Source organism: Chroicocephalus ridibundus, chromosome 6 (genome assembly GCF_963924245.1).
Source record: "Chroicocephalus ridibundus chromosome 6, bChrRid1.1, whole genome shotgun sequence".
Taxonomy (NCBI): Eukaryota; Metazoa; Chordata; class Aves; order Charadriiformes; family Laridae; genus Chroicocephalus; species Chroicocephalus ridibundus.
In genome coordinates this window covers 48808709-48827874 of record NC_086289.1, presented here as the reverse complement: position 1 = coordinate 48827874, position 19166 = coordinate 48808709, and the positions used below count along the sequence as shown (strand labels likewise).

Below are 19166 nucleotides of genomic sequence, written 5' to 3'. Positions count from 1 at the left end.
ATGCTTGTATTTCCCTCTTTTCTGCCTTGGCTGGAAGTGTGTCTCTGTGCATACTTTCTACAATAGCTGTCAAGGAATGAGGCTTATACGCTTTTGAAAAAGAAGTACCTGGGCTGAACAGTTTTATGTGTAGCTACACTAAAGCTATCAATTGTGTGTGCATAAGGACTCATGAATAGAAGGGTGGTTTTTTTACACTATTACTTACATACTGATATGCTTAGGCTGTGTGAATAATATCTTGTCTGCACTGAGATACATGTTGGAAATAAACTTAAATGAGTTTCTTTTTCACTCCAGTGGCTGAAATAGTATAGTAAAAGACACTAAGAAATTGCATGAATACATGGTTAAAAAATGTCTAAAAATACAAGGGCAATAGAGAAACAAATACCCATTTTTCACATGCAATGACTCAATACTGAAGCAATCATATTTTTGCTATTTGCTAACGGTGCCTAATAAATCTCTGCAGGAGGTATGGGATACACGCTGACAGACTTCACCATATTCTTAGACTGAATGAACTCCCAGTTACCTACAGATGACGAGGAAACTGAAACAAAGACAAAGTATTGGCTGATAGAAAAGTCTTTGTTTCTTAATTGACTACGTGATACAAAAGGTTTTGAGACAGTACATATGGAAGCTCATGATACCACTTTTAAAGGCTGCTTTTGACTATAAATGCAGTTTAAGGGAAAAATAGGATATGAGAATACTCAGCTGTCTTTCCTTGGCAAAATTTGTTATTCAGTGGGTTCAGGGATCAAAGTGTGGCAAAATCTATACAGAATAATGCTCCAAAAATGGAAGGGCAAAGGATCCAAATTAGAGACAGCCCATGACAAAAGAAGAAAGCTTAAAATAATTGTAAAGGGAGCCTCACATCTACTGAGATATGCATCAAGGAGACACTCATCACAGTTTTCAAAGCCAATATTATTTCCTGCAAATCCCAGCTCCCAACTTCATTATTAAGCAGCATGGTTACAATATCTTTTCATGTCATTTACAGAACTGCTTATTTTAATATATAATAAACAAAGAATCACAATTAGAAATCTTGAAAATAGGAAAGCAATGCTTGCAGATAATGGATAGTTACCTCACCAGGCCAATGACCAAGTTAAGTGAAACATAAACCAAATATTTGTACCTATATTTGGTGTTTGTCAAATGTCTGTTTCTTCAGTCTCTGATTACATTTTACTCCTGTGTAAACTACCTTTAAGTTCAATGACATAACAACAGAATTAAAACCACAGAAGTAATAGAAGAATACAGGTAAACAAATAACTAAAACCAGAAAGGTTCAAAGGTTCTTACTAATTTTCTGTTTGAGATCCATTTGGTCAAAAGAGTTTCTTATATTTTGGAGAAAGCTGAACTAAAATTAGTAATATCTTGACTATACCTATCAGTAAGAATCACCAGTGTGACAGAAGGAATTCTCTTGACTTCCTCAGGCAATTATAGGGATCACTGTCTGAGAAATGTCAACCTTAGTGGGTGCTCAGCACAAATTGAGCCGAACTCTGTCTTCTGAGTTATTTCCCCTGGAAATGGATACTGTTTTTCAATAAATTTGTCTCAGTTACCTTTGACGTGTTATTTTAGGAAGCCCCATACAAGCTTCTAGGAGAACTTTGGCCAAGAAAAAATGGATTGAACATGATATTAACTTGCATAAGCTACTACTAGAGTAGAATGAAAGTATTTTTTGAGCAGAGAATATATGTTGTGATGAAGATATGTTATGACATGCGTTGGTTCATGTCCATCCTGGAAATACTTAAGAGGAGCCATGATTTCCTCACTGGGCGTTGCAAAGCTAACCATCACCTTTAGTGATTTGTCCTGCCCCTTCTTCCCTCAATACTATTCCCTGTACCACAAACACATTGAATAGTTAGAGTTCCTCCTTTATACCTTATCCTACTGTAGCAGATAATCCCTGTTTACGCTGAAGAAGGAAAGATAAAAGCAAGATGAAATGGGCAGTGCCCAAACTACCTGTCATAAATTTCAAGCCTTTTAAACTATTAAAAAGGGGTCTGGATTCTATGGACAGTTAATTTATCAAGCACAGATATAGTGTCATATGCTGTAGCTAGATGATGAAAAATGGACTTGAAATACATCTATTATTAGAAAAAAATTATATTTCAAGAACTTTGGAAAAGGAGATTTCTTCATCCTGGTAAACTGCTTGGTAAATCTTTGAACCAGTCAATATAAGCTTACTACGTAGAAGGTGGTTGTAATACCCTTTTACCAGCACAGATTTTTTTTGGGGGGGGAAGGAAAAAAATTAAAGTTACCTATTTATTCTAGACCATTTTATCTGGCCAATCTGAATTCCTGAAACAATATTGCATCTGTGAGCATCAGTGCAAATATGCATCTCACCAGCAAATACTGTTCTATCAGCAATGGATCATACAATAACAGGATCTGTTACACCTCCATTTCTTACCTAGTTCTAAGAATTTAGCCTTTCGGTGCTGGTCCTAAACTTTTGCAAAGGGAGCCTTACAGCCTGACTGTGTCAAAATCTGGGCCTTCCATTGCCCAATTTTTGCTAATAGGCATGAATGAACTTTGTGGAATCTATACAACTAATAAATACTTTACAAAAAAAGCAGAATATCCGTTTCAAAACAATCCAGTATTTTTTGTTTCCTTTCCTCTTCAGGTTCTTCTGAACCTCCAAGGTCATCATCTCTTCCTTTATATGCCATTTAAGGTACTTAAAAATGGCAATCCAAACTTCACTAGAAAACTATGCTTGCGGTATTACTTTCCTCTCTGCCCAGAAATATCTATAGTTCTAAGCCTTCTAGGGCAATTGGCATTTTGACATGGGAGGTCTTCATTTCATATGTCAGCTAGTTTCTGTGTTCTCTGGCTTCACTGATGTGTGATCCTCAACCATGCTTTTTATCTCCAGGATTTTCACTTCATTCATGTATCAAACTGTTCTTGATTGCACGTAACAGAGCTAGGAAATCCATTCCTTGCCATATGTCACAATGTCACGTGTCCTGTGTCCCCTGGCTCCCACTCACTTGTTTTGACCGCTTGTGAAAGACGATGGCATATGCCCCTGCTGCCCATGTGATTTCCACACTATCACCTCTCCCAGGAAGGGGATGAAACTCATCAGGTCCACTGAGCAGTGCTACAGGGCCAGCAGAGAAATGAAGTTGTGTCTTTCACATAATGATGATACAAAACGCTTCTGACATTGACTACAATGGAAACATCTCTCATGTAATGTTCTCTTAGATAATTTGTTAACAGGGAACACGTATCAGTATTCATTAATGCTTTCCACATCCTGCACTCGCTGAGCACTCAGCATGAGAAAGATTTAATAGCTCTGCTAAATAAACTGTCTCAATGCTAATGACCTGTTCAGCTACTTTTCAGTCACATCTCAAGCTACTCAATGCTTTTTATACAACTTCTTCCGTACTTTCTTCATCAAATTTCTCTGCAAATGTGCAAAAACTATGCCAAGTCCAAACCTACGGCATGTGCACTCAAAATATATGTAGATGCTTTCTTCAATAAGTGATATATGGTCTGAAGACAGAACAATGAAAAATGAATGAAAGTGAAATAAGAGGTTAATCCTCATGACTTGCTCAAAAATATCCATAAATTATTGATTTTCATCCAGATTCTACCATCTTCATGACACACACAACTCCAACTGAAGTTACTGGAACGTTTCTCACTTTTGATCTTTAGAATGTGGTCCACTAGCTAGTAAGTGTCTAACTACACAGGCAGTTCATTGTAGTTGGCTGTAAAGTTCTATCTACAAACCTTAGCAACAATAAACATTCCTGGGTCTGAAATCTATGAATGAAATAGATCACCTTGAACGTTGTGTCCTATGGCATGGATGCCTATGCATATCTGAAGCTGAACAAACTGCTGCTTTGTGATGTTCAGGGAATTGGATGGCAGAAGGTTAAATTTATAGTGCAGAGAACAGCTTTCTGTGTGTTGGAACATTTGTAAGCTCAATTTTGTTATTATTTTTGCAAAAAAGCTGAGGAAGTTGAAAACTCAGGAGTTAAAGGATACAAACAGTGGTACAAAAGCTATCATCTGGAATCGTTTATGAAAGTATTGACTACATCGTAGACCAACACCCAAGAAAGCAAAAGAAGTCATTCTACGTGCATATATTATGATACAGCAATGGAAGAAAAATAATCTTAAATTATATTCTTTTATTCCGGAAGCTACAGAATAAACTCAGGTAAACTTTCTTGGTGATGAAATACAATGTCTTCTGAAGAAGACAGAATGATTTCTTTCTTAAAAATTGTAATAAAAATATCATTGGAAAGATCTTTTCATAAAAGGTTGCCACAATCTGTTGTCTAAAATTAAATTCCAAATCGTGAAACAATCTTTAATCATAAAGACTATAAGAGTTTTTAAACACACTCAGAAGGAGCTCAAAAATCGTATTTTTCCTACATATATTTTGTTTGTTTTAATGTTAGCATATAAAAAATACTTCTACAGATAAAGCTTATGCTGTAAATAGACACAGAAAGTGGACACAGCTGCCCAGTCCTGGAAAACAAAGCACGTAGGAAATATTTGTGGCATAATTAGTCATATAGTTTTTTCTGGGTAAAAGCAATGTTTAGTCATCAAATAAGTACTGTCTTGAAGGGCTCTTATTATTTTTCTTAAATATCTTGAATCCTTGATACACAACAGGCTCAAAAATTACTCATTTTGAATATTTGAATCCTCATTTTCATCCAAAATGTTTATTTTCTGTGAGAATTCTTACAGACTTTTTATTAAAAGAAGGACTTTGCCCTAATAATGAAAATTTGTAAGCAACTCTGCAAGTTACTTATATAGGAGAAAATCCTTGTTACATCTACAGTACCCTTGCTTATAGAGGCCTTTGTATGAGCTCTCCCAGATGCGCGACAGCTTGTCAGCCTTTTTGCAGCCACTCCTGTCAATTTGATTCACAGTGATCCCTCCTGCATGGATTATCTTAAAATAGCACAGTATAAATGAAATTTTGCAATTATCACAAACAGTCAGGTGTTTGCAGTCAGGTGTTTGGTATGGCTAGATGGCCTGGGGGAGAGTTGCTGATTTGGCCTGGACAACTTGTGTGCTTGATCGGTATTTTCTTGAAGGCAATTGGCCACCATGTCTATACATACTATTGCAGCAACACACAGCTAATTTGACTTTTTAAATCCATATGAAAAATGTAGGGGTAGCTGGTCCTGCTGCTGTCCTTCTAAATGGTAAACAGCACAGGAAAAATAGAGGTTGGAGGGAAAAGCTGGAGGAAAAGAGAGATGTCAATATAAAGCCTTGTTGGCAGACAGCCATACTACCTTCACCTTGCCAAATTGCCACAGCTAGCCATAAGGGCCTTCCCTCTTTTCTCCTCCTCCCTTTCCTGCAGTGAGTCACTCCTGCAGACGTTAACTTGGTTATGCTGTTAGTTGATGAAAGACACCGTGTAGTCTCTTTTTCTATTTTCTGTTTACCATTACATAGCATACAAAATGACTTATTGCTTTTCCAGATCTGTAAACATTATTTTCACACCTTTTTAAATAGTCCTCTATTACTGTAATTATGAACATGTGTTTGCACCATCCTAAAAAGTGGTATGTGTTACAGAGAAAAAAACCTAGCTGTTCTTTTGTAGTGACAGAAAAATCGCATTCTTCATTTAAACTTGTTTTGGTTTAGTGGGGTGTTAACGCACTGAAGCTGACATTATTAACAGTACAGCCTTACTTAAAAGGCTACAGGAAGGGAGATCATATTAGGTTGCAGAAACATTGTATTTGTGCATAAACTGATTATTTAAGCCAGAAATTAATTAAATGTGAAAATGATGCCGCCGTATATTCTCTTCAGTCTCTACAAATTACTAAATATATTAGAGAAATAAAGGTATCAGTCACACTGAATATATAGAAAATACACGAGTTGTAATCTCCTGTGTACAGCACAGAAAACATGAGAAGGAGATAGCCAGCATTTGCATCAGGCATCCTTCCTATAGATATCTGTATCCATGTGCAGGCTGAGGGTCATAATGTAGAGTTGAGTACTGGCAAGAGTAAAGGTTAGAAACTCATGAATCATGTACTATCTTGACAGCATTTTTCTTTCTAGATTTGCTTTGCAGTAGAGTTGTACCTTTGAAGAGATCCGTGTGCTTTGACATCACAGCAACTGAAAACTACAGACACTTGAAATATTCTGGGTCTCCTTGAGTTGCTTGTAGCTTAACTGTTCCACAGTCTATAGGAACCTTGCACTAGCAGGTGAAGAGTCTAAACGAGCTATAAATGCCTAGGCCTTTATTAAACAAAGCCAAGGAAGAGAGAAAAAACCCCCTCACTTTTTGTCACCTGCATGCTTCTTTCCAATTCTAATAGCTGCTTTAATGCTTTTCTATCCGTCTTCTCTACTGAAGCTTCTATTCTTTGCTTAGCTTTTCCCTTTGCACATTTTATTTTCTGATGTACTAGATGCTCTCCTAAGTGACGCATTCCAACCGCAGTCACTGAATGTGACAGCCATGCTGTATCTAATCATGAAATGCTGTGCTCAGACACTTGACAGAGTTTGAAAATATTACTCTTGCTCTAAAAACTATGTGAGGAGTTCAGTGTAGGTGAATTTAACTAGACTGATAATTGGAGAATGAGAAATTAAATAGGAATACTATTTTTTTGTATTGTGAAACAATTTTGTTTGGGGTTTTTTGCAATTCAACTATTATAAGTTTCTCCATGGGGTTTCAGACAAAATACAAAGCTAACTTTTTAATGACTAGAAACTCTTTAAAAGTCTGTTTTTCTGAAGGATAGGACAAATCTTAGAGGAACTAAGGAGAAAGGTGTCACTGACTTGGGCCTTACTGTGCAGCATCTTCAAGCATCACAGAAAACGGAATTTGATTTTGCAGAGTTCTGTTACTTTTAAGATTATCTGAGAGGATTATTTGTATTTCTAGCAAAGCTCCAGGAAGCATATAATACATGTAGAGTGGAGTTAACTTGAGATCCTGTTAATCATGTACTTAGTATCTGTATTTTTAGGACAGCATATACTTGTGTGATTTTGACCCATCATTTGTGATCTGTTTGAGGATTTTTGAGAATAAAAAGGCTATATATAAACTTAGTATTATCAGCTGAAGCTCTGTCAGATTCAATAGGCAGAAGTAGATAAACCGAGCTACTGTGTACCACTTTGTGGTTTAATCTTGGAAAATAATAGATTGCAAAAAATAAAAAGATCCTATCTCCAATTTTATGGTTGTCCTATATCCTGGGTGCTCATTCAGCATTATTTTTTTCAAGATATCTTGTTTAGATGAGAAAATAAATCATATTAAATTAAATTCACGCATTTCACAGAATATACTGCTTTCTAGGTTGAAGAAAATGAACTAAAATTGTATTCTGGGTACACAGTCACCATTAACAATATTGGAATTCTGGTGTTTAACAAGCCAAGAACAACTCCAGAACTACAACTCTGTAATGAAATCTTCAAATGTTACATCTACACTTGCACAAGCTATATCAGTGAGAATTATACCAGCAATTAAAGCTTGTAATTATCTCACCAAGTAAAGAACGGAGGTGGGTGTACTTACTACGTCAGTACGATAGCCACGGCATCATTTAGGACACTCTCTCCAAACAGGAGCGTGTACAAATCTGTATCCACATGCAGCTCATGGAAAATAGCTAGGACTGTCACTGTATGGAGAAAAAGCAAAGTGAGTTTGTTATTTTCATATTCCTCTGGCAGTTCAAGAAATAAAGCAATGTTAGAATGTGAGTTTCGAGAAGTCCAGTCCTATTTGTTACCTGAGTGGATACCATAAGTTAAAAGGGATCAGCTGAAGTATATCAGATCCTTAAATCCAGCAAGTCTATGAGTTTTGCTGCTTCAGCTGAGTTAGAAAGAACCTTTCCCTGTCACGCAGAGAACCACGCACAAATTAAAATGTCACAGCATGTTTCACTGTGCATAAAGGACTGTGATCTTGTGACCAAGGAGAAATAAGGGTGCTGAAAAGACGGGTTTTGCCATAGACTTTTTGTGCGATGAGAGTAGCAGTTTACCTAGTTTAAGAAGGATGTAATAACACTTATCCATCTGTTATGCGTGTTCACTGAGGAACGTGCATAATAACCTTATACCCTGTCCCACCAGCAGCAGAACCACCTTCATCGCAAGTGTAGCGTATCTGTAGTCATGAAGCTCTCTTATCCAGATCAGGCTATCTGATACTTGCCACCCATTTTAAGGTTCCGTCAGCATATCATTAATTTAAGTCCCTCCTTTCTTCCTGAATTATATGCTATATTTGATTTTACCTTATCGGTGCAATATTAAAAAATAGAGCGTGTTGAATTTAAACTGAAGTTGGGCAAATCATTTAGACACACATCCTCAAGGGCATTTAGACACTTGGCTTATACTCAAGTAATTAAGTCCTGTAGATATTACAGGATGCCTAAGTTGTTTTATGCCTCAGTTTGCTTACCTGTGAACAGGGGGTCATAATCCTTCCCAAGATCAACCTAGCACTTCATAATCTCCAAAGAGATAGCCAAAGGCGGCTATCTACGCTCTGTGTTGATATTCTTATTCTCTCTTCGCATGGATGAAGCAGAGCTTTCTCTTTTCAAACAAAACTCAATGTAAAGGGCCCCCATTATTTGTATGGTTAAAAATTACACAGTAACTCACTGCTTCACTGGTGCTCATTCTAGTACGTAATTGTGCAATTGACTCAATCCTTATAGCCCAGGAATCCCAAAGATTCGGAGTGCCTCTGGGATACTATGTTAACATCTGACATTTCAGAAATGAAAATTACATACTTTTACACTGAGACGACTGCTGATAATTCACACAAAAATATGAACAGGTGATTATGCTTTGTCTTAATAACACTTCTTGGAACTTTGAAATCATTGCTGGTAAGATTTTCTAAATGGCACTTAAATATCTGTGTAATCTAAAAATCAGTTTATAAACCCAAAATAGATTCACAGTTCTCCTGTGAGATTTTATGTCAAAGTGATCTCTGTTGATGTGTTATCTTTGAAGAATTTTCTTCTACAGAAGACAATTTAGGAGATGTGTGTAGCTGAACATTTGCTGATATAGCTATATTTAAATCAGCTCGTTATATTTAACCATCCTGGTAACCTCGCTCATGTACTCCCAGTGCAGGTAGAATTTAAACTAGGAAAAGAGTTCTTTCCCCAGAACAGCTCAAAGGTGTAGGAAGAAGTTTTATTGGTAAAAGATATTTCCTTGGTTCACCAATATCTATATTCGCTTTTTGCTTGATTAGCAACTCTGCCTTAATGTGCTAAATGTGGACCCAATTTAGTCTCCCATTCTTTGATGTCATTGGCATAACAACAGACTTGTTTTCTAAAACTGTTTGCCATTTCCAGCTTTTGCTTATTAGCTAATTAGTTTGGGCTCACATTAATAGTCCCTGTGATAATGACAGAAGGAAAAGAAAATAGTAATCAAAGTCCGACGTACTGTTGATATGTATGTGTAGCAAGCCAAACCAATTAGACAGATGCCTACACGTTCCTCTCCTTCCTCTTGCCCCCTAAGAAAACAGCTTTCTCTTCTTGTTTTCTCTCCCAACTCTACCCCAAAAATCTGACTTAAAATCTTTTCAAATGAAAGCAAAGTAATAAAGCAACCAACATAGTAATGCATCAATTGCCTCTTCTGGGAGAGGCTCCCCAGTTCACCCAGTTCTCAGAAAGTATCTTCCATTTCAAATGTTTCTCCCATTCCCAATGGAGGTTCTTGGATCTTTGCAGCATTGCTGGTCCCTGACTGAAAAATTCTGATCTCTGCTCTGTCCCTATGTTTGTCTGGCCCAAGACGCAGCAAGCTTCAGCCATACTGCTGCTGACAGATCCTTATCTGATCTGTTTTTAAAGAACTAAAGTGATGCTGATTCCACAAATCCCAAGGGAGACTAACCTGCTCTTCAGTATTCATACAATTTATAAATGCAGTTATTCCTGAATGTCAAACCTAAATCTCCCCTCCTGCTCTTCAAGTCTGTAATTTCCATTCCTAGCCTAATGAGACGCGAATAATTTGTCACGTTTGTTCCCCTTTTCTTTCCAGCAACATTTGCCTATTCAAAGACTCATTTCAGACGTCTCCTCCCTAAACTGACTCACTTCTTTCAATCTCCTCCTTTCAGTAATGTTTTCGAGCCCTCTAACCACTTCTAATCATCTCATATCTTTCTTGAAATACAGTGCCCAAAATCAGATCCAAGTACTGTAGGTGACACTTGCTGTCAAGAAACAGAGTGAAAAGATGCTGTAGAACACTTTAATAAATCCTGCTTTCCTTTTTTTGCTATGTATTGGTACTGATGACTCATTTTCAGGTTGTAAACTCAAAATCCTTTTCAGAAGTGAATGCTCATTTCTTATTTTCTGTCTATGAAGTTGATTATTTCTAAGTGTAGCCTTTATCCTTGTTGATTTTAAATCATTGCAAGAATTGCACTGAGTTCTAATCCTGTCCTTCAAAGTGTCTGCAATCTCCTCTCAGCATAGTATTATACATTAGAGAAGCATCCTCTATTGCATTAGCCAGCTCATTAATGAAAATGTTAAATATTATCTTCATAAGAAAGAGAACTGCATAATCTTTAGCACATCCACCCCATTTAAGAGTTCAGCAAAACATTTTCACCTTGTTTTGCCAACCAGTGACTAGTCATTTCCTCAAGATCTCATGTGCCTTCATTAATTATGACAATCTATGGTTATAGTTCAGAAGGGGCATACTAAAAGGGACATGATACTCTGCTATTGAAGAAAGGTAATTTAAATTACTCACTGGATAGAATAATGCTGTATGAATAGTCATCATTGTCCAAAGTAGTCACATCATATTTTGTCTGATGGATGACTTTAAAACTCAATGGAATTAATTAAAAAATTCAGTACTTGCTATCATATACCACAGTAACATATCTAGTCTCTGAGAACCTTCCTATCTAAGTAAAGATCGTGGATACTACACTGCAGTGAGTCTGGCCTCTCCAGCTTTCTGAAGGCACTTTTGAGGAACAGTAAGTAGGGCTTGGTTTTTGTGTGGCAACTACTCAAAGACTTGTATAATTCATTAGATACAATATGTATTATAAAAATTAAAGTACACAGTATCTCTTAATCTCTTATTTCAGTCTAAGCATATGAGGACAGAGATAGAGATGGATAAAGAACTAGATGGCTAGAAGGCCAGATAATTGAGGGACAGCAAACAAACATCTTTTGTGGCAGTAGAAAACTGACTCAAATAGAAATAATATGTATCAGAGCTCCTGACTCAGAGAGGGTTGTGAATGTCATTGAAAAATTCAGTGATGGGAAGCATGAAATAGTGAAGCAGCTAAGATTTTCACAGTACTTCTGCCAACAGAAATCTGATTCACTTCTTCCTTGACTCCATGGACTGAGGTAACATCTGTTAGATGCTAAGCCTGGCACGGTTGTGGTGGTACTCGAGTCAGAACAAATGTCTGTGCAGCTGGTTTGTGAAAGATATCTTTAGACATATGTAGAAACAATTTGGCCTGTTATTAATTCCTGTAAAAAGTATGTATAACTGAAATATCAGCAAACTACAACAATCCCTAAGCTAACTGTATCCCATACTTCTTTGCTGTTATGCTTGAAAACAATACGGAAGCTCAGAAAATAAATGAGACCAGTATATAAAGTACTGGTATTATTGTATCTGGGTCTTCTGACTAGAACTATTAATATCTTTCATAGCTCATGGGCCTAAATTCTTTTAGGAGGGCAGTATCAAATGGGAAGAAAATAAGATGAGAGAAATCTCACTTAAATTTCCTATCCATTTTTCTCTAAAAATAACAATTCCAATTTTAATTATAGTCTCCTTTCCCTACTAATCAGTCACACCACTCACAGATTAGTTCAGTGGTGAATAAGAAGAAAGCATAAAAATACTTTAATTAAAAATAGTTTTCTAAACAGTCTTATATAACCAGTGTATAAAATGTATTACTTTGCAGTATTTATAAATTATGCTTCTTAATACAAAATCCTTTGATTTTATGAGAAACAGAAACTGCTCTTTCTGATAAATATCCAATTTTATCAATAATAACAGCAGTGCAACTTGCATTTTCACTTCAGCTGTAACCATAGTAACTTCAAATAGAGAAGAGCCTTGTGTTTATCAATATGACCAAAGGTAAGGGAGTTCATCTAACTCAGAAATAGCTATGCCTCAGCAAACCTTGTGAGGGTCAGTCTGTTTTCTATGCTTGAAATGTCAAAAGTTAAAAAAAAAAGAAGTGCTAAAGATACATGAAAAGTCTTTGGATTCGAAGGTCATTTCACAGAACGTGTTAATAACAACAGCTAAGACAAACTGCCAAAGTTGTACTTTCCACTTATTTTTTGCTTGCTAAGGTAGAGGTCAAATATATTCATTCGTGTGCCAGTTTTGTTCTGTCATTCACCTTATTCCATTACAACTACTGGTACCCTGACGCAGCCTATTGCTGCGGCCTGTTGCTGTGTCGGCTTTCAACCACAGAGGACAGTTGTCAGAATACCCTTATCCGTGCTCGCATGTGAGGCAGTTTCATTTTGCAGGTCTCTGATGCTCAGGGAGAGAGAGCTGGGGGCTCCACTCCCCACACCACCACCTTTTCCACAGTCTCTTTGCTGCTCTTGATGAGCGATGCGTGTACCAGAACATAGGGAGGAACTGCTCCATACCCTTTGAAGGGATCACACCAAAAAAATTCCAGAGTCAGGTTATATTAGAAATCAAAACACAATACTAACACAAGGCAAACCCCTTCAACAGCAAAACAGAGGAATCCATGCTGTTTTACGCAGATAAAATAGCAAGAAGAGATGATTTCCCCAACTACACGATAAACGATACCTATTGATCAGAATAAAGAAAACTATAAATACTGGTCTGTCATTTTAAATTAAAGACTAATGAAGGGAGAATTTGAGAATTTTAAAATTCTATTCCTTAGAAATTAAACTTCTGACCTGAAGTCTTGAAATGAGAAACCTCTTCTGCTGAAAATGACAAATTATTGGAAGGAGATATTTGCTGTAAAATAAATGATTCACTTGAAAGTAACCTTGCTTTGTCCCTAAAGTTTCTACTTTTTCTTTCTAGAGATGTGAGAGTTTTTTGAGGCATCCCTAAGTATCACAGATGTTTAGGGATAACAGTCTATAAAGCAAAACATAGTCCCAAGTATATTTAGTCATAAATTCATTCCTTAAACTTAGTTCAAGTGCTGGTTTCCTAGATAAGGGAAACCCTAGCATGTAAGAGGAATTCTTCTGAACTAATTTCATGCAAAAATCTCTGTATTAAAGATCTTCAAATACCCTTCAAAACTAAAACCTACAGAGTGGTATGGGATTATTTCCTTCTTTTTAACAATATTAGCAACTTTTAGCTGGCGTGCATTTGTTTACTGCCCTTGTAGTAAAATTCTTTATTTAACATGTAAACATCTACCAGTCATCTTTAGTCTTACAAATAAGAAACTCAATCAGAACAACTTCTGTCAAGTCAACAGCTCAGTTTTTAACATCTTTTGAGACTTAATTGCTTTCCACAGCCAAGGGAAATTAAATCTTTTTTTGAAATGAGCTTATAATCCTACAAGGTGAAGAATTAAATGAAAAATCAGGTAGCAAATCTGACAGGAATTTATTATTTCATCTTAAGACAGTAATTTATTATTCTATCATGCTTCTATAACACTAACAACATTTTACCAAAGATTTCTTTATTTTTTTAAAGCTAGATATCACATATAAAATCATTAGACTGATTATTTTATACTCTAGGATGTATCGGTCCTCCAGGGGACCATATTTTAACTGATTTTGGAATTCCAATGAGCCCTTTACATGGCTTGAGTTTATAATTCGTTAGCAAATCCTACAACACAAATATTTTCATCAATGTCTACTGTTAAATTAAGAAAAAATTTCAATCAAAGTTCTCTAAGTCTTTGAGGGACTAAACTTTACAAATAAAATTAGTGAAAACATGAAACAGCTTAGAATATTGTGAATAGATAACAGAGGAAGCAAGACTGACCATTAAAAAACCTCTTGGATATGCACAGACACTCTACATAAGCAGACGAGTAATTACAAACACTATTAATCAATGATAGTTTGTCACACTAGAAGTAGTTCTCTCAACTGCAGTTTTCAAGCTGATTTAAAAATCTGGGAAAAGTAATCCTTTTCACTTCTCGTTCCTTCCAGCACAAGAGGGGCCTCTCTTTTTTTTCCCCTCATGATTGTTCCAGATTAATCAGTAGTGATTTAATACTATTATAATCAAAATCAGTGCATTTGTCTTATATACTTCTCCTCATAAGTCAACCCGTTCATTTGTGAAACTAAATCGTATTGGACTGGAAAATGGGAAAAGAAACTAAGCCAGCTGAAAAACTCTATTCATAGCACAATCAAGAAATGTACTTGGAAGCTGTAAGCAACCTTTTATTCCATAAGCAATTTATTTTCCTAGTTTTTCGTTGTGCTTTCAGTTTCTGTGTTTTTCTCTTGCTCTGAGGATAGGCTCCAATCATGTGCTGAATCTTATTAATGTACTTGGACGATTTTATAAGTGGCAGCATATTGGATGCTTGGATTAATTTGAGAATAACAATTCGATGCAGCTTTTACAGCAATCTTGCAACAACCAGTTTTGTGGAAATAAATTGTTATACACCATATTTTTAAGCCATCAGAATGATAAATCACAAGCTCAATGTCTTTTGTTAAATATTGAGGGTTCATTTAAAGAATGGAACAAATTTGTAGAACAATGTTGCTTTTTGTCATTTCTTTTAATAGCCATGAATTTGAAAGATTTATTCGTAAGTTTCTCAGAGAGGCTTCTCAAGGGTAGTTAACACTAATGCAGCATGTCATGTGCATCACCAAATGCCTTCTGTCCCACTTCCTGTAACAGCTCAACTGAAAATTTTGCAAAAATCCAATGTACCCTTGCAGTCCTTGTACTTTGTCTCTTTGTACATAACGTATCAAAAAATCCCTTTTCACTTCTTCCTTCACTATTGTCCCACAGCTGCAAAAAGCAGTACTTTCCTTTTCATATCAGAGTACTCTGATATTGACATTTTCAATGTAACAAAACCTGAATAAATCTATAAACTTGGCTAACTTTGAGGTTAGCCCTGTTTTGATTAGGAGGTTGGACTAGAAGACCTCCAGACGTCCCTTCAAATCTAAACGATTCTGCAATTCTGTGATTCTAAAATTCCCCGAGTCTGTTTCCCAGATTTGGTATTTACTGTAACTGTAGGCTTTAAATCTCACCTGCAAATTCAAGTCTGGTATTGTTAGACTATCTTTTGGTATCTGTCTTTGTATCTATCTTTTAGACTTGTATTTATCATGAAAAACTGCATTCACATTGTAAACCGATACCTTATAAACAGTATTTATATGGCCAAATCTGAAAGCTATGTTTCCCATATCTTTAACCTGTGTTAGATCACACATGAATGCAATGTCTAAATTATTAACCATGAGGCTCCAGCATTACAGCAGTTTTCACATCAGCAATGACGAGACTGGTATCCTGAAGACTGGAGAACAACATTTTTCTAATCTCCCCAGCAACTTCATTCATATAGTTTGTGAGGTAAACATAGGTAAACCAGTTACTAAAACAAAAACTAGGGATATCGGGAGCCAATTTGACTTATGATTGTCAGAATATCAAACATTTAACAGCTATGGGAATAAAAAATCAAAAACAGAGATTTTGAACATTTCTACGGCACATGCAGTTGCTATGTCTTATTTACTCTTCTGACTTTTGAAAAAGTGATTTATTTTAAAAGGTTACCTGGATCTGTGGCAGACATCAACGATCCAAAAAATAAACAGTCAGTGAAGTGGAACTCCCATCCTTTTAACTGGCCAATGTGTAGCATGGCCTTCACAAAACCATACATTATCAACCTGTCAGGGGAAAGATAAGACAGGCATGCAGACAGAGTATATAACACTTATGCTTAATTTACAATATTAAGCAGATTCTTATTCTCTTCAGCTTCTTTTAAATAACTGTATCACGTGAATACTGAACATAAACTGCTATCATATAAGAATTCTATCTCTTATTCAACTGTTCAAGTACTGCATTGAAACATCACAGACAATTCCAAAGCGAAGATTTTTCTGAATTATTGTCATTGGCTGGTAGCAGAGGACAATGCTTTTAGCTGTTTATTTTTCAAAAAGAAAGGTAATGTAAGCTTAAGACGACATTATTAAGACTAATTTGTCTAATGCTGTAGAACGTTTAAACAAAGGCAGTTCTATTATCAGCTCTGTGGCTTGCTCTAATATTTCTAAATGAATTGTTTTATTCTATCAGCTTTTAAACGTTAGCTGTATTCCGAGTTCCAGATAAGGTCTCCAAATGAGACAGATATTTGACAACTCACAATGACAGTAAGGCAAGAAAGTCACACTTCAAAATGCACTGCTAAATCCTCACTATTTCATAGGAAATGTTAAAATTGGTGTATATAACTAGGTAATGCTATCAGAGATGTGCATTTTAACAAGAATCTTAACATATGTTAAAAAAAGCAATTCACTTGGTAGAATCTGTAGTAATTTAATTTTTGTACTTTCCCAATCTAGTTATTAAAAAACCCCATGGTGTTCAGTACCTTTTCGATAAACACAACGTATAAATTGACAACTGTGCTCTTCTAATTACAGACTTTAAAAAATTGTTTAAACAGAGTTATATGCATTCACATACTTAGCTACATTTTGCCCTCAGCTATACTCCTAAGATGTTTCTGAAGTCACGTAAGTGCAGAAGATCTGAGTGACAGATAAAGTGCTACTAAACAATCAGCCTGAGTTAATTACGAATTGTTTTCAGATACTTTACCAAGCTGTGGATTTTCTGAAGTATAGTAACCTTATTACATTGAGAAGGAAGCAGATAGGTCACCACAAAATTCCCCAATGGTTTGAAGTATTTGTGTATGTATTTACATAAGCTGCCTAGCAAACAGTTAGCCACCAATTGTTCTAAAACAATTTATCCAGCTGTGGGTCTCCTTGATTGATGAGCTCACTTTCTCTCCATTCCCAAAGAATAACGATTCAAGACCCTGCAGTGAAGTTAGTCTTTTTATCCCCAGTATAAATATGTTTGCTTTAGGGAATAAGTTCTTCAAAAACTGACTGTGGTGCCGCTGTCCTGATTTGCGATTGTCTCAAAAGTCACAAGTAATGGAAGTGAACATACGCCTGCCTTTTAGAAATGATTCCCCAAACCTGCTTGCGGTTTTGACCAGAGTTACTCTTCTGACTCGGTTTAAAATATTTTAAAATAATAAATAAAATGAAGTTTTGACTATCTGGTAAACATAGTCACGATAATTCTTTAAATACCCAGTGTAAACATCATCCTGGTCTTTAGCATTGTTTCTTATACATACTAAATATTTTCAGTATGTCTCTGCTTACTGGATGTACAGAGTTGCAGATGAACTGGACAAAATTGGATTCAGGAGTCTTTCACTGACAGAGGAGGTTTGCCATACAGTTCAGTACAGCAGAAGACTCACAGAACCTGGTCTTAGTTCACATACCATTTGGTTCTTGGCTGCACTGAAAATGGAAATAAAACTGAAGAACAGACTAAACAATGGTCCTGATTTGGTCACTGAGATGTTAACCCTTGTCCAAAAGATAAAAGAGAACGGCAAACTCAGAATATTGTGCTATTAAAAAACAAAATAAAAAAATTCATGAAGTACTTAATACATTTTGGTAATGCCAAAATGGCAAAGGTCCAATTTTTCAAACATAAACCCAACTAAGTGCAGACATTTGGATTATGTGAGAAACTACCGGCCTAAATAAGCCACATGAACCTGTACTTGTACCTTCTCCATCTAACACGTATGGAAACATGCACAGAAATAATTTCCTATTGTAAATTAACTTTTAAAACACACTGGTTTATCTTTTCTTTAAAAGCTGTGTATTTTTAATGAAGGTAATACATTAAAGTAAATAGTAAATAATTTATAAGTGATTTATCACTAGACAAAGACATACAAAATGCAAACCCTCCTTCACTTTAAATAACTATATTAACTTTAAAATAATGTTAAATAACTTTAAACCAGAAATAATTTATTTTGTTTTCAATTTTAATTTTATAGTCATCTCAATATTTGGTTTCTTGTGATCTCTCAAAACTACACAAAAAGTTCATGTAGAGGCTATTTTGAAAACTAGAAATCAAAGGGCAGTTCTGCACTGGGGGGAACTTCTCTGAGGTTTGTAAAATTAGCAGAACTGTGGCACCTTATACCAGCCAAGAGTTTGCTCTCAGGAAAAGAATTTAATAAATTCGCGGTCATATAGGATATACTCACGCATCCACTTTAAAAATGGGAATTTACCTTGTTGTATTTCTCTAGATATATCACAAGCTGTGTATGTCATGTCTTTAGTATTTTTTAGATTTACATTTTAAATACAATTGCTTTTATTATCCTGCACGTGACATCAGATCCTGTTCTCAGTTTTACAGATTAGAACGAAGATAAATTTCATTTCTAAATCACAGGAGTTACTCTGCATTTTAGACTGTTAAAGCTCAGATCAGACTCTAACCCTGTGTATTCCAGCTTGGAATTTTTTATTATTCAAAAAAGTCACTCTGGCTTTATCATTGTCTTCAGTGACAGAGATTATTCAGGTGACACAGTCTAATACACAGTCAAATTTAAACAAGAAAGCAATTTATCTATGAGAAACATTAATACCAACTCTTTTTAGAGAACTAGTTGATGATGTAGTGTAACTTTTCCACTATATATTGAAAAGTTGGATCTCAGCTGGATACTTGAGCTCCCAATGATAGTGATATTAAAGATAATCCAGTGTTACACAACGTAAGTGTTCTTGATGGAAATCCAATGAGGAAAGCATGCCCCAATGACAGCGGGA

The 19166-nt window shown here is 35.8% G+C and overlaps 2 protein-coding genes across 2 annotated transcripts in view; one reads left to right on the top strand and one right to left on the bottom strand.

Moving 5' to 3' along the window:
• DIPK2A (divergent protein kinase domain 2A) overlaps positions 1 to 19166 on the top strand; it is a 263792-nt gene that overhangs the window by 147711 nt on the left and 96915 nt on the right. The gene's annotated exons all lie outside the window — the stretch shown is intronic.
• The window catches only part of SLC9A9 (solute carrier family 9 member A9), a 209620-nt gene that overhangs the window by 144502 nt on the left and 45952 nt on the right, over positions 1 to 19166 (bottom strand). The window contains exons 5-6 of the mRNA XM_063339370.1: positions 16021 to 16136; positions 7691 to 7796 (exon numbers count right to left, since the gene is read on the bottom strand). Coding sequence (XP_063195440.1) covers positions 7691 to 7796; positions 16021 to 16136 — 222 coding nt within the window. The remainder of the gene's footprint in view (positions 1 to 7690; positions 7797 to 16020; positions 16137 to 19166) is intronic.